This window comes from Danio rerio, chromosome 7, assembly GCF_049306965.1.
Source record: "Danio rerio strain Tuebingen ecotype United States chromosome 7, GRCz12tu, whole genome shotgun sequence".
NCBI lineage: Eukaryota > Metazoa > Chordata > Actinopteri > Cypriniformes > Danionidae > Danio > Danio rerio.
The window spans coordinates 77257356-77277500 of record NC_133182.1 but is presented as its reverse complement, the minus strand read 5'-3'; the positions used below and the strand labels follow the sequence as shown (position 1 = coordinate 77277500).

The 20145-nt window shown below is 35.1% G+C and overlaps 1 protein-coding gene across 2 annotated transcripts in view; it reads right to left on the bottom strand.

The window, feature by feature from the left end:
- smchd1 (structural maintenance of chromosomes flexible hinge domain containing 1) overlaps positions 1–20145 on the bottom strand; it is a 70880-nt gene that overhangs the window by 36434 nt on the left and 14301 nt on the right. Inside the window, exons 12-26 of one of the 2 annotated variants that reach the window (XM_073907573.1) lie at positions 18449–18623; positions 18293–18364; positions 16438–16560; positions 16159–16272; positions 14497–14603; positions 11768–11850; positions 9635–10703; positions 9270–9544; positions 9043–9162; positions 8485–8629; positions 5495–5588; positions 2884–2956; positions 2665–2804; positions 2256–2390; positions 94–327 (exon numbers count right to left, since the gene is read on the bottom strand). In XM_073907573.1, the coding sequence (XP_073763674.1) occupies positions 94–327; positions 2256–2390; positions 2665–2804; positions 2884–2956; positions 5495–5588; positions 8485–8629; positions 9043–9162; positions 9270–9273 (945 nt within the window). In that variant the 5' untranslated portion in view covers positions 9274–9544; positions 9635–10703; positions 11768–11850; ... (3 more) ...; positions 18293–18364; positions 18449–18623. The remainder of the gene's footprint in view (positions 1–93; positions 328–2255; positions 2391–2664; positions 2805–2883; positions 2957–5494; positions 5589–8484; positions 8630–9042; positions 9163–9269; positions 9545–9634; positions 10704–11767; positions 11851–14496; positions 14604–16158; positions 16273–16437; positions 16561–18292; positions 18365–18448; positions 18624–20145) is intronic. The other variant, XM_009303635.5, reaches the window with a different exon arrangement.

The following is a 20145-nucleotide window of genomic DNA, read 5'->3' as shown; positions in this document are numbered from 1 at the left end:
ATTCTTATATAAATGTTGGCAGGTACAGACATAACCTTAATGACAGAATATGCATGAAAAAACTATACAAATAAAGCACAATCAAACTGGTACCTTAATTTTGCTGGTTATTTTTGGCTGGAGGGACACCAGTCTGTTGCCCTCGTCATACAGTCTGAAGTACAGGTTTCCCAGTGTGTCTCCTGCCGTCCAATCAATGCGCTCGGAATTCTGCAGCACCATGACATCATCGGAGCCCTCTTCCTGTCTGTACACCTCTATACGGGATATCCGAGTGCTGGGCAAAACACGCAGCTGACGCTCCACACTCGACACTGTCCTGTGGTTCTGCGTGCAAAAGAAAAAAAACAATTAAACAAACATAAAACACACGCACGCACGTACAAAACAACAATTTTAATGATCACATTAAATATCAATTCATGCACTTTAAATAATACATTAAAACTACTTGGAGCATTATTTATTATTTAATATTATTTATTATTATTATTATAAGGATGAAAATTCTATAAAAATATAATTACATAAATAATAACATATATTAAAACTCCCGTTTCCTTTACAGTCCAAAGACATGAGGTACAAGTAAATTGGGTAGGCTAAATTGTCGGTAGTGTATCTGTGTCTGTGTGAATGAGTGTGTGGATGTTTCCCAGAGATGGGTTGCGGCTGGAAGGGCATCCACTGCGTTAAAACGTGCTAGATAAGTTGGTGGTTCATTCCGCTGTGGCGACTTCGGATTAATAAAGAGACTACGCCGAAAAGAAAATAAATGAATGAATGATTAAAATTATATATTATTATAATTATTTATTTATATATTTTTAATTTATATTCTTTAATTTATATATTTTTATAGAATTTAGAGCAGGGGTGCAACTGGTAAACAACCTTGATTGAGGGCTGTGGGCCAAGTATATACCAAACCTGTGTATACACACACCAAAGTGTATTACATTAGGTTTGCCATGGGTAATTTCCTAATTTATTTGCTAATATATAAAAAATAACTAGAAAACATAAACAATCCCATTTATAGCACAATGGAGTTCAATGCCGATATCACTAGTTGAGCTGCTCCTGTCTTTGCCTTGATTTGCTCACCGATGTCTTGTGCTTTGTTCTCTATCTGTCAAGTGAAATATAGATTTAAAAGTCCAACATTTAATTGAAACATTTAATTTTAGTTGGCTTGTTTTGTAGAGTTTTTGAAAGAAAAGGTTACGTTATATTTGAAATCACAATCTCTGTCAAAGGTATTCGCTTCAAGCACCTTCCCATTATCCCCCCTCTTTTTTTCAGTTGGGACGGTGGGCCAAATCAAAGGTTCCCATGGCCAAACTTTGGCCTACTGGCCCTACTTTGGGCATCTCTGATTTAGAGCATAAAAAATTATTATTTTATATTATTAATAAATTTAATTTTTATATTTAAAAAAAATGAAGCAAATGACGATGAATTATTATTAATAATAACCATAATAATAATAATTCATAATATCAATAAGCTATTAAGAAAATAGGTCAAAATAGATCATTTATATTTGAATATTGTTCAATTACTATTCTGTTTTTATTAATTAAAATTGACCTTTAATTATTTATATTAATTTACACAATATTTAAAAATTACAAAAATGGTTATGTTTTTATTGAAATAAATGTAAATGTATTCTATGTTTATATGAACTAAATATTTAAATAAAACGTTAAAAGTTTTAAGTTATTAAATGCTTTAAATATAACTCTTTATTCATAATATAACTATATTAACTATATATAATAATAATAATAATATAACTATATAATTAAAAAAAACACATTAACACTAGCTAAATAAGAAAAAAAAAGCCAGCAAAGACCTATTTGAAATTTATTACTTATTTATTACTTATTTATTACAAATGATATTTGTTTTCCCCAGCTTTTGATTAAGGTCAGTTATAATTGCATTGCATTGTATTTATTTTACATTCTTTTTTCTTTTCTCATATGTTGTAAGTTTCTTTGAATGTTTTATTGTATTGTGTTGTTCTTGTACAGCATGTCTGTTGCTTTATAGTGTGCTATAGAAATTTATTTAGACTTTAAGCTTTAACTGAAACAGTACTTGACCTTGAAATAAAATTACAGAGATGCATCCCTAGAAATTTTCTTTTTAAAATGTTGTTGAATTAACATATTAAATGCACAGAATTCAGAGATATGATCAAAATGGTCTAAAATAGAGTAAATGATGTATGTATATCTTACAGGGATGTTGAATTTTACGGTAAAGATCTGTTCAGCATTTACAGTCTTCAGAGACAGTGGTTTAGTCAGCATGAGTCCAGAGCCGGTGTTACTGCAGTCCACAATGTCCACCGGCAGATCAGGAGCTCCCATCATCTGCAAACACACATCAAACCACATATATTACACAACATATCATCATCAAATCATCATGTGCGACCACCTTTATTGAGTCAATTAACATATTATTCCCTAATGGTCAAGGTGACTGATACTAGCTCAATAAGTCAATATTATTGGTGTAATCGGTTGTCATCTGGGAATAACATACCTTGTTATGTTGGCATTGACCAATCAGAACAAAGCATTCCAGAGAGCTGTGTAAAAAAACTGAATAACTCTTAAAAGTGTGTTTGTCTGTGAGCGTCACCTGGCAGCGGACGGCGAGTTTAGGATGAGCGGTGATATTCTGGCACTCATCATGAACCTCCACTTTAAAGTTGACCGGCGTCCCGTTCTCAACAGAGAGCACATCTCCATCTGGAAACACCACCAGAGTGTGTGGAGGACCTGCAACATAAATATTAGACTTTTGATATTCTGCTTAACAATCCCTCTTATTGTAACACGTTTGTTTTGTTTTTCATACCAGGTTCCAGAGCGAGTTGAAAAGAATCAATGTCCTGCTTCAGCCCCGGGATGCGCACCTTCACTGTGTGCTTCTGTTAACAAACACACACACATACAAATTCAAGTTATATACAAATACTTTCCCTGCATAAAAATAAATAAATGAAAACCCTGCTTGGTTATTTTCAGCAATAGCATGCTCATAATATATGCTAAATACATCCACACATATTTTAGCAGTCTCTAAAAGTATCAGTACATTAAACAGCTACTCTAAATGCCTTTTTATTGATAAAATGTACTAAAACATGAAAAATAAGATTAAAAAATACTTCAAATATTTTCTAACCCTGCAAGAACAGCACAAACCCTTGATCAATACACACATTAGGTTAATAAAATCAGATAACCTGCCTGAAAATATATTTTACACATGCATACTTTTGAAAAAGTACATTATATTGTATAATTGTGCAGATTATCTGTGTATACGCTTGACAGGTTTACTGTACGCACTTTTTTCTCATAGTGGTTGTATTGTAATAACAAAGCTTTTTAAAACAAGAATTATGAAAGGTGCTATAGAAATGAGCTTGAATAATATTTTATGTAAATTATATGTAAACATCTTGCTAACAGTATAGGTAGAGCTCTATAGAGCAGTGTTTCTCAACTGGTGGTTAAAGACCAAAAGTGGGTCGCGGACACATTTTCATTTTCAGGAATGTGTGGTCAAAAAAAACAACAAAAGTTTTTTTTTTTTTTACTTATTTTGCATATACCGGACTTTTATTTTGAAAATTAGTTGCGCGTCAACCCTACCGTATGACATGTGAAATTTCATTTATAGCAACAAATACGTCGACGTGCAAGTACAACCCCGAATATGTAAAGTATGGATTTACATACTGTATATTGACGACAAAAAAGACTTATTTGTTTTATTTCGGCTAGAATAAAAGCAGTTTTAAATTTTGTAAACACCATTTTAGGGACAATATTATTAGACTCTGTAAGCTAATTTTTTTTTCACGATAATCTACAGAGCAAACCATCATTATACAATAACTTGTCTAATTACCCTAACCTGCCTAGTTAACCTAATTAACCTAGTTAAGCCTTTAAATGTCACTTTAAGCTGTATAGAAGTGTCTTGAAGAATATCTAGTCTAATATTATTTACTGTCATCATGACAAAGATAAATAAATCAGTTATTAGAAATGAGTTGTTAAAACTATTATGTTTAGAAATGTGTAGAAAAAAATGTCTCCGTTAAATAGAAATTGGGGAAAAAATAAACAAGCAGTCTATAATTCAGGGGGGCTAATAATTCTAAATTCAACTGTATATATACAGTTCACTTAGAGACACTCATTGCTGAGTCTTGTTATCTGTTCTAGTGACATTACAACACGTTTTCCTGTTGTTTTGAATCTTTGCTTAGTTTTGTTTGATTATTCCTGTATGCCGCCTGCCTTCTGACTATTTGCCTGCTACTTCGATTATAACTTTGGATTGCCCACATACATCTGTTTGCTCCTGTTTTGATCACTGCTTGCCTGACCATCCTGTCAGTAAAGCCCTGCATTTATCTCCTCACCCCTGTTGTCAGTGTCACTTCCCCCAGGTTACATAACTATTCATTTATGTTGTGTTTTATTTTCATTTGTTTGAATTAATTTATTATTCATTTAATTATTTTATTTGATCATATGATCAGTCATTTATATACTATATATTATTAGTTAATGATTTGATTATTATTTGTCATTTGATTAGGTTTACCATTTTATTATCACTAATTATTGCTTTGTTATTTGCTTTTTTCAATATTGGTAATCTTATGACTGTGTGGATTCAAGCGACACCTGTTTTCAAGAGTAAGAGATGAGAGAATGTCTCCATTTCAAGGTCTGTATTGTCTCTAGACAATGTTGTGAAGCAGTAATCTTCCATTGCTGTTGCTTGTGGTATAATAACACTTGCTGGATTTGTCCTGGCATTGAAACATACGCAACTAACAATATTCAATAAACTCTGCTCTTTTTTTTTCATCATTACTTCGTCTCCTGCTTCTGCTCCTCTCTTGCCTTCTCAGTCAACTCCTATATTCATATGAGACTATCAATTCAGTTAAACGCTGGTGTTGGGCGAATCTGCTGGCTTGTTAGAGAGTGTGATCTAACAATCACAACAAACTCACAATCATGAGAGAATACACAACTCTTATGGTGATAAAATAATCAAATAATGCGTCTTGCATACTTTTTAAGACTGCTGAAATCTTCTAACCATTTACCTGCATAGTCATTATTTTTCCTTTGGTTACAGGTTTTCAGTTTTCTTTAAAATATATACTCTTAAGTGTTTAGTGTAGAAAGAAACTCGAAATAAATGTTTAAAAACACTTGAGGATGAGTAAATAGCCAGTAAATGTTCATTTTTGGGTGAACTGCCCCTTTAAGTTGACAAGTTCTTACACTCACATTGAACACATTGACTCCTTAACAAACACCGAAACTAAAACCATTTTTGTTATATGCAATAAAATAATTTCATAGCTACACAACAATCAAAACAAACTCACAATCAAGCGAGAGCACACCGCTCTTGCTAAGATTTTGCTAACCTTGCCTTGCTGTTTGATCTTTCCCAAGGCTCTCACATTGTTGATGACTGCAGTCGTCCCAAACGCGATCCCATCATAACTCAACTTCAGTGAACTAAAGACAAAGAGACATTATTCCATCAGAAAACACAACGTAATGCTTTGTATTTAGAAGAAGTCTGCATTTTGGTACTGGAAGATAAAGTAATTTCAGAATATTCTACTGCAGTGTTTCTCAACTGGTGGGTCGCGACCCAAAAGTGGGTCACAGGAACATTATCAGTGGGTCGCGGGGTGTGTGGTCAAAAAAAAACAACAAAAGTAAAAATGTTTTACTTATTTTGCTTAAAACTGACTTTTATTTTGAAATGCGTGCGCGACAAACCTACTGCTTGACATGTGAAATTTCTTTTAATTATTGTAACAAATATGTCGAAGCGCAAGTACGACCCCGAATAAGTATGTATGTATGTATGTATGTATGTATGTATATATATATATATATATATATAGACGATAAAAAAAAGACTTAAAGCCTTAGTATCATATGTGAGGTGCTCTCAAAAGAGAGTATGAAACCTTCTTAATTAAAACAACATTTAGAAACCAGAAACATGTTTTATTAACATTTTATTATTAACAGTATTTGTCATTTTTACTCTGTAATATTTCTATAATTTGATCCATTTTGTTAAATGACAGCAATAAAATAGTGTTTATTTGTAAGTCTTGGTGACTTTCTTATGATGTATCGGTCACTACTTGTTTATGTTAACAAATAAATACAAATTAAGTATAACTCCTAAAACTGTATTATAGTTCCTAAAAACTTGGGTCACGGCTTGATGACCATGTAAAAATGTGGGTCCCATGGCTAAACCAGTTGAGAACCCCTGTTCTACTGTTTATTAAATTTCACCCCAGCCTCTGATTCTCACATGACAGCAGAACAAAGAGACTTCAGATCATCACATGAGCAGAAAGTTTCTCTTAAAGAAGTGGGAGGTTCTTGCTCTCTAAAATAAGACTTTAGACAAGGCAAATCTTTTTACTGTATACACACATTTCATTCACAATGGCAAGTAAAAATGCTTTACGTAAACCAAAAAATAAAAAAGAATGTAAAATACTACAACTATAAGAGATAAAAACAACTAAGAATAAAAAACTGATTAAAAGGAAATTAATAGAGAGAGAGAGAATTGGTGGGATCTGTCAATTTTCTGACATCTTTTCTCAATCTGCATTATTGATATGCGATACATCTGTGTAAAGACAGATAATTAGAGCAATAAATTAGATGCATTAGTCTGTACTAGTCTTATATACTCATTCATTCATTTATTTTATTTTTGGCTTAGTCCCTTTATTAATCTGGGGTCGCCACAGCCGAATGAACCACCACTATATCCAACATGTGTTTTACACAGCGGATGCCCTTCCAGCTGCAACCCATCACTGGGAAACATACACACAGTCATTCACACATACACTACGGACAATTTAGCCAACTCTATTCACCTGTACCACATGTCTTTGGACTTGTCAGGGAAACTGGAGCACTCGGAGGAAACCCAAGCTAACACAGGGAGAACATGCAAACTCCACAAAGAAATGCCAACTCGAACCAGCGACCTTCTTGCTGTGAGGCGAACGTGCTACCCACTGTGCTACCGTGCAGCCCAATCTTAAATACCTTTATGGAAATGTAATTCCTTTGCATTTGTTCACCAAATGTCTATATGAGTTAAGGCTGATTTATACTTCTGCATTAAATAAACGCGTATGCTACGGAGTTGACGCATAGCCCTACCGTGGCCGTCGGCATTGTTGATGTGCACCTCTCAGAAAAATGTAACTACACGTCGCAACAATGCATAGCGCAAGCTCTGTGATTGGTCGGCTTGGTAGCGCTGACGTGTCTGGGCGGGACCGAGAGCCACGCGAATGGCGCCAGCCCGATGGAGCAATTGTTTACAAGTGTGGAGTCCCGTGAAGGAGCTCCGGATGGTAAGTTTTGTTTTGTGTTTACCTCATAGTTAAAGTTGTTGCATGTCCGCCGAATCCTGCCTCAAAATTAGCGAGTTTGAGCCACTTTTACATTCAGGAAGTGTTCAGGAAAAGCAAAACAGCAGCGAAAAAACTCGACACAGAGACACATTAACTCCTCACTGCCAACTAGGGTTTCGGAAGTGTTAATGTAGACCAACAGAGACAGCGCGCAGAAGTATAAATGCACAGCTACGCATGTAGCATGCGCCGTGGGTTACGCCGGGCACTTGACGCAGAAGTATAAACCAGGCTTAAAACTGAGCTGCTTTTTGTTCTGTATGTTCACTATAAATCAGACAGGCCATTAAAAGTCTAATGTATCAGGAAGTCTTAAAATTAAATTAAATATAATAAAATAAAATAAAATAAAAATTAAATTAAATTAAATTAAATTAAATTAAATTAAATTAAATTAAATTAAATATCAAAAATTAAAAGAAATTTAATTTTATAAAAAAATTAAATAACACATTAAATAAAAAAATATTTAATTTAATTTAAAAAACAGAAATAACAAAAAAAAAAAGATTTAAACATTAAAAATGTTAAAACAGATTTATATGGAACTTAAAAGAAAAAACACAAATAGCGAAATCTGACAATTTTATAGCATCGTTCTCAAAATTTGAGGCAAAGTTTGCGATATCTCTCTCTCTAAAGAATTGGAGCAGTAAATAATATTCTAGTCTGTACTAGTCTTATATACTCTATGATGGAAATATAATTTCTTTGCAATTGTTCATAACATTTCTATACAATTAAAACTTGTAGCCTTTGTTTTGTATTTTCACTATAAATCAGACATGCCATTTAAAGTCTGATGTACGAGGAAGAACATATATAATTAACAAAAATGAAAAGTAACCACTTTACATTTTCGGCAGAAAAGTACACCCAACACTGATCAGTAGTTAAAGTGTGTTTGTGCTTTATATCTACAGAACTGGTGTGTGAGTTACCTGCACTCCAGCTGGGGTTTAATGCCACTGGGAGGCTGAGTGGAATACTCAAACTGATCCCGGAAATCCAGAGGGACGCTGAAGGGAACTCCAACAAGGACAGGAGAGGAAACCTGACCGATTTTAAAAGATTCCGCTTTACCCTCTGTTGGAGAAACACACAAAGAGAGCATTTAACACATTTAACACACTACCTGACCGGAGATTATTCATTTCAGTACAAGTCAAGTGGAAATATCTCGGTCTCTCTACTGAAACCAAAACAGAAGTGACTAAAACTGCAATTCATCGACTGGCCACTAGAGGCTGGCTCCAAAAGAGTGTCAATCCCACATCATTCCAGTATTAAAATGCCCAGATTTACAGCAATAATTTTTTACAGCCTAGTACTAATAGTGTGATGTGACAGCATGATAAACAGGGCAACAGAATGATCCATTTATGAGAAACTGGAATGTCCCAAGCTTGAAAACCTAAAAGTACATTTTACATTTGTACATTTTCCACACATAGACTCCATACTTTTAGGATGTGTGTGATGCAGGAAGGGTGTTTTACCTTTAATAGAAAAGTTGAGGGTGTAGTTGGGTAATTTTTTTCCAACCCAATGGCTTTCTGAACTGTCGCTCAGCTTGGTCTGCAGATGCAGTGTGTATTTTCCAATCTTAGTGAGATTCTCTGCAAGTCAAAACACTCACTTGTGTACTATAAGACAAAACTAAGCAGGCAAAATTAGCAGTTCATTAATAAAATGATTATGAATTTGATAATGTATGGGTTTTTACCCATGGTCTTGAACCAGTACTCCCACTTGGTTGAATGAACAGCAATGTGAGAGTTAGTTTGTACATCTTTCTTAGTTTGGTCATCTTTCTTAGGCGCTGAAGGAAGAAAACAACAACAGTGAAAGAAAACAATAAACTGCTAATACTGTTCAAATATTGTATAGCATAGGGCGGAGCTATCAGTCCTTAAGGGAAAGGGTTATCAGACCTTTAGGGGAGGGGCTATCAGTCCTTCAAGGAGAGGCTATCAGTCCTTTAGGAAAAGGTTATTAGTCCTTTAGAGGAGGGACTATCTGTCCTTCAGGTAGGGGCTATCAGTCCTTTAGGAAAGGGTTATCATTCCTTTAAGGGAGAGGCTATTTGACCTTTAGGGAAGGGGCTATCAGATTTTTAGGGAAAGGGTTATCAGACCTTTAGGGGAGGGGTTATCAGTCCTTCAGGGAGGGGCAATCAGTCCTTTAGGAAAGGGTTATCAGTCCTTTAAGGGAGAGGCTATTTGACCTTTAGGGGAGGGGCTATCAGTCCTTTAGGGAAAGGGTTATTAGACCTTTAGGGGAGGGGCTATCAGTCCTTCAGGGAGGGATTATCAGACCTTTAGGAAAGGGTTATTAGACCTTTAGGGGAGGGGCTATCAGTCCTCCAGGGAGGGGCTATCAGTCCTTTAGGAAAGGGTAATCAGTCCTTTAAGGAAGAGGTTATTTGACCTTTAGAGAATAGGCTATCAGTCCTTTAGGGGAGGGGCTATCAGTCCTTTAAGGGAGAGGCTATTAGACCTTTAGGGGAGGGGCTATCAGACCTTTAGGGGAGGGGCTATCAAACCTTTAGGGGAGGGGCTATTAGTTAATTAGGGGAGGGGTTATTTGACCTTTAAGGGAGGGGCTATCAGTCCTTTAGGGGAGGGACTGTCAAACCTTTAGGGGAGGGGCTATCTGTCCTTTAGGGGAGGGGCTATCAGTCCTTCAGGAGAGGGGCTATTAGACCTTTAGTGGAGAAGCAATCAGTCCTTTAAGAAAGGAGCTATTATACCTTCAGGGGAGGGGCTATTATACCTTTAGGGGAGGGGCTATCACTGCTTTAGGAAGAGGCTTTTTGACCTTTAGGAGAGGGGCTATCAGTCCTTTAAAGAGTGATATCAGTCCATTAGAGCAGAGTCCGTCAGTCCTTTAGGGGAGGGGCAATCAGTCCTTTAAAGGGAGGGCTATCAGTTCATCCTTCATCTATTCCTAAATCTTCCAAAAATCCAATCGGATCCCAAAGAACAAAATTGAATTGCTTGATAAAAATAAAGAACTGAGTGCTGACAATAATGATATAGATGTGACTCACACTGCCTGGTGACTGTCAGCTCGACCACCAGTTTCTTTATATTGCCTGTTCCAGGCAGACGAGAGATCGAATATCCTTTTCTGTTCAAAATCTCCACTTTAATTGGACCTGAACAAGAACAGATTTAAACTAAACGTTCAAAATTGACAATAAAAAAGTCAGCATGAGGTCTATGAAGACATGCAGTGGTGCTGTTGGTATAGTAAACTGGTTTATGGAGGGAGTATAATAAACTGGTTACACTTTACAATAAGGTTGTATTAGTTCATTAGAATTTACTAACATAAACAAACAATGATCAATATATTACAGTATTTGTTCATATTAGTTAATGAAAATACAGTTCATTGATAGTTTATGTTAACTCACGGTGCATTAATTAATACAAGCATGAATTCAGACGTTAGTAATGCATTACTGAATCTTGAACTATGATTAATAAATGTTTTACATCACAGGTGTCAAACTCAGCTCCTGGAGAGCCACAGCTCTGCACAGTTTAGCTTCAACCATAAATAAAACACCTGATCCAACTAACTTAGTCCTTCAGGCTTGTTTGAAACCTACAGGTACGTGTATTAAAGCAGGGTTGAAACTAAACTGTGCAGAACAATTTGACACCTCAGTTTTACAAGATTATTTATACTTACCGTTAATAAATACCATGAGTAATGTTTAAAGTGTGACCATAAAAACATATTACATAATATAAATTTCATATTTCAAAAATAAATGGCACACAAAAAAACAAACAAACTTTACATTAAAAATTATTTTTTGTTTCACTTTTGATAAATAACTTAAAATTCTTTCTGGGGACACACTTTAAAAAATATCCAACAAAGTACTCTCAGTACACAAAAAACTGTCTAGAAGACTTTAAAATTTCGTGTTATAATAAAATGTGTTTTTGGGTGAGAGATGCTTTACAACGATTTCATGCTGGTGTGTAAATCATTCTTTCATAAAGTGTGCCGTCTACCTAAAATAACCATTATTGGTCATGGGTGGCCTCAAAAATAATTTCGTAGTAGCTGGATTTAGTGCCATTTATCTAATTTTCCAATTGTAAACCAGACTAAGTATTAAAAATTTATATCCTAAACAATTTTTGTAATCATTATCATTTTTTGTCAGTTTTGCACACTCTTAATGTGAATGTGTCTGTTTACCCATTGGTGTTCCAGCTGGATAAGCATCTTTGTCTTCCCAAGCGTTTCCCTCAGGCCATGTAATCTTCAATTGGTCTGGAAGTCTAATGACAAGCAAAAATATGTTGTATTTTATTGGGTAACAGTTACTAGTATTTACTGTAATAATAATAACAGTTATTAATACTATTACAAGTTCCACACAGCAAACTAAATGTAATTGATTGATTGTTTGAGTTTTACAACATGCAACATTTTCAAGCTATTTTTATGGCAAGAAAATGTATACTAGAGACAAAACTTATATTACGATTTTACAAATTTACTAGATATTTATGTTCGCATATCTATGTTTATTTTACTAAACAGTGTATTTGGTTTAACACTGGTTTAAAAATCCAACACAATCTAACAAAACATGCTTCATAGTTAAAAGGCTTTCGCTTCGCAAATCGAGCATATGGTAGGAAAAACATGTTAGGAACTTGTGTGTCATCCTAGAATGGGTAACACTAATCTGATCCCACCAGTTCAAACTAAAATAAAAGGAAAATGTTATGCAATAAAAATTTGTTTGCTATTAACACTACCGTACTATGCAAGCTAGAGATGTGCGGATGGTTGTTATATTCGCGGGCACTGGGGATAATCCGCGGGTCGGTAATAAAAAAATACTGAACACTTCACTAGCGGGAAGCAACAGTTAAATGGGTATCCAAAGGATATCGAGCCTCCTCCATTCGGCCTCTTTACTTTCACTTTCTCTCTTTCATGGATAAGTAAACGGTGTTGTACGCACCTCACTGAAGACATCTATTAGCCTACATTATTAATTTAGCTTGTCAAGCGTAAAGATTTGTTTCAAAACTATTTCTAAAATCAGTTCTAATTTTCACCAAACGAATAAACGAACAATAATAACGAAGAGTGGTCAAAAAACCAAATACACATGCTGTGCCCCATTTGGTCTCAAAACCCGACAGGTGGACAAATCTAAGCTTGTTTTTAATAAAACAAATATAAATATGCATATAATAATAATACTACTAATAATAATAACATTATACAAAAGCAAATTGTTATGAATGAACTGAAAAAGCCCCTCCGAGATGAAGAAGGCATGAAGGCAGTGGTTTTTATATCTATATAGAAAATAATAATTTTTGAATATTTTTTTTATTTAATTCTTTTTCATTTAAAAAGATATTTGCTTATTGCAGTACATCCTGCATGTTTTAAGCAATGTGTAAGCGAGGCGTACATCTAAGGCCCCGTTTACAGTCAGGTCTTGATGCCCAATTCCGATTTGTTGCCTGTATCTGATTTGTTTGCCCATCTGTTTACACGTTGTTTTAATTGTGACCCATATCCAATTCATGCGTTTACACTTGCCATACAATTTACGATGTTGCGCATGCATAAAGGCAGGTTCTAGCATCTGTGCCATGGTAAGTATAATCCATTTATAAATAATATTGTTTTGTTTGCGTCTAAACATTGCGACCATCCACACAAAATATTCTTATTTTTGTGTTGCTGTCGTATCATGGATATTTTCTCAAATAATCCTTAAACGTGGAGCTAACTAATTACTAGATAAAATAAGAATTTAATCGGTTGTCATCATTTAAACAAGCCGAGTCCTTGCCAGAAGCGGCCCAGACTCTACACACAGACTCAGGTCAGATATGGTTAACAGGAATCAGGCCAGTGCTTTACAGCTGCATCATAAACGTATGTGCGTGAGCGAGCTGCGGGCCGGATTCGGCCCGATGCCGAGTCGGAGCCAGAGCCCTCCTACGTCATTAAACCGCAGAGAAGAACCACATTGTCGCAAGTTTAATGATGTACAGAAAGGAATGCTTCAATAAATCCGATCTGCCTGTTTACATGACAGTTGCTTTGTCACATATCCAATCTATATCTGATTTATTTCCACATATGAAGGAGGCCTGAAACCGATCTCTGAATATCAGAATGCATGCGTTGTTTTAGTTTTTGTAAACGGTCATAGAACAGATCCAATCTGTGTCACATATGAGCAAAAAAATCGGAATTGGGTCACATTTAACTGGCAGTATAAACGGGGTCAAATGTCCTCTTCGCTGGACTATAGACCTGCTTTCAGCTGCTTTATTGCACAGTCTATTTTAGTTCTTCAAAATAGCAACGCACCAGCAATGCGCCTTAACACACCTCTTTTCTAGACCGAAACACCCAATGAGTCCACAAAGTGGATAGATTTGCTATTTAAATAACATGGCGGAAAACAAGAAAATTAGTGTTGCGCTGGTCTGAAAATAGCAACACGTCAGGGCAAACATGTCTTGTTGCGCTGGGTGTATGATAGGGCCCAAAGCCACACAAGCACTTTAAGTTCTTGCATTCGTCAGGACAGCATGCCACTGGAAGGTAGTGGATGCATGTGTGGACCTGTGCTGCCTGAGTCTGAGAAATATTGAAAAAATAACTTTAAAAGCTGAACAACTGAATTACTTAGCAATGCATATAACTAAGCAATAATAGAGTTTTCATATATTCACATTAGGAAATGTACAAATGTTTTTATGATTCATGACCTTTATTACTAGAAAACTTTTTGCCTTTAAAAAATAGATAAATAAATGAGATACAATGGAGTAAATGGCTGGCTTTGTCCACAATGACAATATAATTATCCATAATTTAACATTCACATAATTCTAGAGGTTATGCATCATTGTGAGAAAAGATTAAATGGCAGGACTAACTTTGCGAGTTCATTCTCAATGTTCTCCTCGATGGCTTTCGCTGTGGCCATCCTGTCAATCTTTGAGATGGGAATGACCTTTTTCTCATCGTACAGTTCCTTCGGTTCCTGCAGAAACACATCAGACACAATGATCTTAATACAGGATGTAACCATAGAGGCCTTGAGCTTTAAATAGGAAAATTATCAAAACTTAACTGCCTTAAATAGGCAAATAATCAAAATGCTAATGGTCTAATCCGATTTAATTCATTATGCTAAGCTAAGCTAATAGTGACCCCGCCAGAACAAAACAAAAAAAAAATCAGCTAAATGCTTTCAAAAATGGTTTAAGTCAATTGTTTACCTCTAGACCACTTAAAATGAGCCTCTCAAAAAAGGTGGAGTGTTCCTTCAAATATAAATTTCATACGGCTCACGAGAAGTCATTACTGCATAAATAGCCTAATTGTAGAATATTAAAAACACACCAAACAATGTTTAAAAAAGTAAACAGCTGATTGTGATTATCTAAAGTGAACCAGTGCTCCTCCATGAGTGCATCACTATATTGAATCTGTGCATTTAGTCAAAAAGTGACAGCAACCTATTATATATACTAATATAATATATATAATATACACTAATATATATAATATACACTAATATATAATATACACTAATATATATATATATGTGTGTGTGTGTGTGTGTGTCTGTGTGTATTAGGTGGGCATTGATTTTTTCAATCTACATTAATCTCTCCGTAATCTTGGAATTAAACTAGATTAAAATGGCTCATTTGAATTCTGCCGAAGGCATTCAGAATATGTGTGCTACGCAAATAATGACTAAAAGTAAGTCTTTAAAAACAGGTTTCTCATGCCAGGTGGCGTATTAGACCAGGGTCTCATCTCTTGTTTCCAAAATGCATCACAAACTGCTTGAGAAACTGTTCTACTATGATAATTGGTGATGAAAATAAATGATGTTCAATAAGATGTGCTTGTGTTTAATAACTTTTTTCGGTTAAAAATGAAATCTAAACTGTAGGCCTACATAAGGGCGACGCAGTGGCGCAGTAGGTAGTACTGTCACCTTATAGCAAGAAGGTTGCTGGGTCGCTGGTTTGAGCCTTAGCTGGGTCAGTTGGCGTTTCCGTGTGGAGTTTGCATGTTCTCCCTGCGTTAGTGTGGGTTTCCTGCGGGTGCTCCGGTTTCCCCCACAGTCCAAAGACATGCGGTACAGGTGAATTGGGAAGGCTAAATTGTCCATAGTGTATGAGTGTGCGTGTGTGTGCGTGTGTGTGCGTGTGTGTGTATGTTTCCCAGAGATGGGTTGTGGCTGGAAGGGCATCCATGGACAAGTTGGCGGTTCATTCTGCTGTGGCGACCCAGGATTATTAAAGGGACTACGGCGGCAAGAAAATGAATGAATGTGTTAAAAAAGTCTTTTATAGGGTTTAGATTAGTCTGTCTTGAGCTCAGAATTACGCATTGGACATACATCAGTATATAGCATTCAGTTTTAAAAAAAGTTAGTATAGAAACCTATATATCTAATTTAGTAACTTTTATGAAAAACGTAACAGTAAAAAAAATAAATATAATAGTTGAGGTTTAGATAAGTGTGTGGATTATTGGAAAAGTGCATTCGTAAAACCAATATTTTTTAATCCCCTCACCAATGCAATCTGGGCAAATCCTCCAGTGGCGTAAACATCACCGTCACATGCTCCATAAAGCAAGAACTGAAGTATAGAGCCATACAAGATGGGCTTAGTTTTCACAGTCTTGACCTAAAAAAAAATTGGGAACGAAAAAAAAAAGCATTTGTTTATGACATCGTGCTAACATTTATTATATACAATATATTAAAAGTCGTATCAATTATGCGCCACTAAACAGGACTGTAGTGTAGATTATTAGTGCTGTATAAAAAAGTGAAAACTACTAGATCTCACATATTGTCCTCTCTTGTAAGTTTTGCCATCCCATTGAATGGCTTCAAATCCAGCCCAGGGAAACTGACGTTTGGTGGCCACGTCTGTGCGCGTCACATTACTTATATATCCCTGAAACATCACCTGTAAACACACACAAATATATTGTTTACATCTAAAAACCTGACAAAATCACAAGGATCCAAATCGGTTTTCCCCGCCCACCGAATTGATTGACAGCCGCGCATTAACATGTCTCCGCAGTAGCATGTATAATCATATCAACAAGACAGGACGTGCGCAATCTCTAAATGCTAGATTTCTGTTCCCGCCTGTGCCTCTTCAACTCGTTCGTTATCCTCCAAGTCCATATATCCAAGGCAGCTGCACATCTCCATAGAAGAGGCCAATGTAGATGGTTCATCCCTACAGTCATTTGACTTCTTTGACGTCTTTTAATGCCAGTTTTTAACCAGGAGTCCATTTTAATTAACATAGTAGGTGAAAAATTTATGAATGTACAATCACTTAGCGCCTAAAGTGAAAGGGCGGCGCTATTGTGACCCAGACATGAAACTGCGACATGATTGAGTATGCATATGTTGTAAATTACAGTTTGTAATGTGACTCGTTTTCTTTCTCTCAGTTATTTTTTTTTCTGAAAAATATGACATGTGAGGTTTACCCAAGATAAATGCATAAAAATAAAAAAAGATAAAATTTTCAGCTATTACAAACATTCTCTCGCGCACCCCTGGTGATCAGACTGCGCACCCCAGTTTGGGAACCGCTGCTATAAAGGACCTTTTGATACTGAAAATAGTCACATCAATCTTTCATTATATATATTATATATGAATATAAATATATATATATATTAATATAACATACACATATATATATATATATATATATATATATTTTTTTTTTTTTTTTTTTTTTTTTTTAAGGACCTTATGATAATAGTCACATCAATCTTTCATCGGAAGATTTCAGTGGCTGAACGACACTTCTGTGCATATAACCATTTCATAACATCACAATCAACAAAAGCTTTGAGTAACTAAAATAGTTTAACACATAACATTACCTGTCTATCAGAAATACATCAGCCGTGGTGTCATCCTTTCTCCAGCATGCAAAAGTAACTCCAATATTGATTAAGTATTTTAAAAAGTTTTGGTTGAGCATTTGTTTTGCTTTCTCTGTCTCTCAAAAATATCCAGCTGCAGGTAAGGTGAACGCGCGGATCTCAAAACGGCGGATCTGCGTGAATGGCTGCGGATGTACAAATCTACATTTGCTGACAGACAGTTTGGGCTACTAATTAGAACTATGGGAGATGCCAGCCCGACAATATTCATTTGGACGAAGATTTTTTAGCTTTGTGCCTTACCCAAAATATAAAAATACATATAAACGCATTAATTTACTTTAATCAATACTAATGGACTGTGAAGAGACTTTCAATCAGCACAACAAAATGTTTCTGAAGGCAATCACCTACTGCACCTTTAAGCAATAGTTGTTTAGGATTTTCTATAGAACAAACCATCATTATACAATGACTTGCCTAATTAACCTAGTTAAGCCTTTAAATGTCACTTAAAACTGTTTAGAAGTGTCTTGAAGAATATCTAGTCAAATATTATTTGCTGTCATCATGACAAAGATAAAACATATCAGTTATTAGAAATGAGTTATTAAACCTATTATGATTTAGAAATGCGTTGAAATAAATCTGCTCTCCATTAAACATAAATTGGGGAAAAATATACAGGAGGGCTAATAATTCTGACTAAAACTGTATAATACATTAAAAACATCAGCGTTTCATCAGCATCCTTCACTTAAACTTCCACAGACAGACACATACCTGCTTATCAAAGCTCTCATGACATGTTTTCAACCAGTTGGTAAACTCCTTCTCAATATTGACTCGCTGACCCTGGATGAGACAGATAAAACTGTGTTTACGGAGCAGAGACAATCTGGAGTCCTCTAGAGTTCAATGCTGCCCGTGTTTCTATACCTGGCCGTTGTTAAAAATGGTGTCTTTGTCACGAAGCTGGAGCTCCAGATCCATGAAGGTGAGTTTGTTGGTGCTGACCTGGAATCTGTCATTGGCAAAGAGGACGCCTGAAATACGATTATAACACTCCAGCGGGACGATGCCACCTTTCTTGGGCCTCTCACACCACGGGAACCTAACAAACACACACACAAATGCAACCGGATACACATAGGCACACATTAAAAAAAAAAAAAAAAATATATATATATATATATATATATATATATATATATATATATATATATATATATATATATAAATAAATAAATAAATATATAAATATAAATATAAATATATATAAATAAATAAATATATATAAATAAATAAATATATATATATATATATAAATAAATAAATAAATAAATAAATATATATATATATATATATATATATATATATATATATATATATATATAAATAAATAAATAAATAAATAAATAAATAAATAAATAAATAAATATATATATATATATATATATATATATATATATATATATATATATATAATAATTTTTTTTCTTTTTTTTGCTATTAAGTGACTATAAAGTTTTAATCATTATTAAGAGGTTAAGTGAATTTAAATGGCATTAAATTATGGCAGGTAAATGTTAACATTACTTTGATTAAGCTTGAACTTAAGGCTTAGCCTGAGAGTTAGCCTGCCCCAGATCAGGCTAGTTTCCCAGCATAAGTTGCCAGGGTAACTAAGTTTAAACTATCGTAACTTGATTTATGAAACTGAATCCGCCATTAATAAACCGGACTTACCAAAATAAGCCTGGCATTTTCTGTAAGCTTGGTTTATGGAACAAGCACCAGGAGTATGCAAACTTACAGTACATTCGCCCATTTTGCCATCTGATTCGCTCTATGGTTTCGCTACATGTGGAGAGCGTCACATCCCCTTCCCGTGTTTGTCGCAAATTACTTGAAATCACCCGGACGTGCCCCGGTCCGAAGCAATCGCATGGATCAAGCATGCCGTTGTTAATATTAGGAGGAAAATAAATATATTTATGCTTTTTTGGAGTCAAACACTTTGAACAAAAATTAAGACCTCGTAAAAATGTGATTAAGACTTATTAATACCTTTTAAGGGCCTTAATTTTCTCATAAATTATTTATCAACTTTTAATACTTTTTAAGACCCCGCAGACACCCTGATGAGTCTGTAAGTTTTAAGGATATCTATGAGCTAGTGTGTTACAAAACAGTGACCAAATTCATGATTAGAAAATATACACCTGACACAAACGTGTAAAGCTTGCAGTCTGTCACGTCTACCTAACAGGATCAATGATTTTACTCAGGTCACCTCATGCTTCAGTTTCTAATCAAATCTTCTGACCAATCAAATGCTCTCTAGTATCTGACATGCCCCGCCACCTTCAGGACGCTTGTCATTTGCTTTCTGTTTGATGAGCTTGAACTCAACCACTCTCACTGGCAGAGCTATAAGCTCTTTTTGCAAAAGGGGAGGGGCAACACTATGTCCCACTCTCTATTCATATTTTTAAGTTGAGATCACGTCAAACATTAAAAACAAAATTCACATTTTAAAGCACTTCACGGGACCTTTAAAGTACAGTCAAAGTATTTTACACCCCTGATACAAATGAATATTTTTGTTAAAACAAATACAAAGGGTTGGCTAG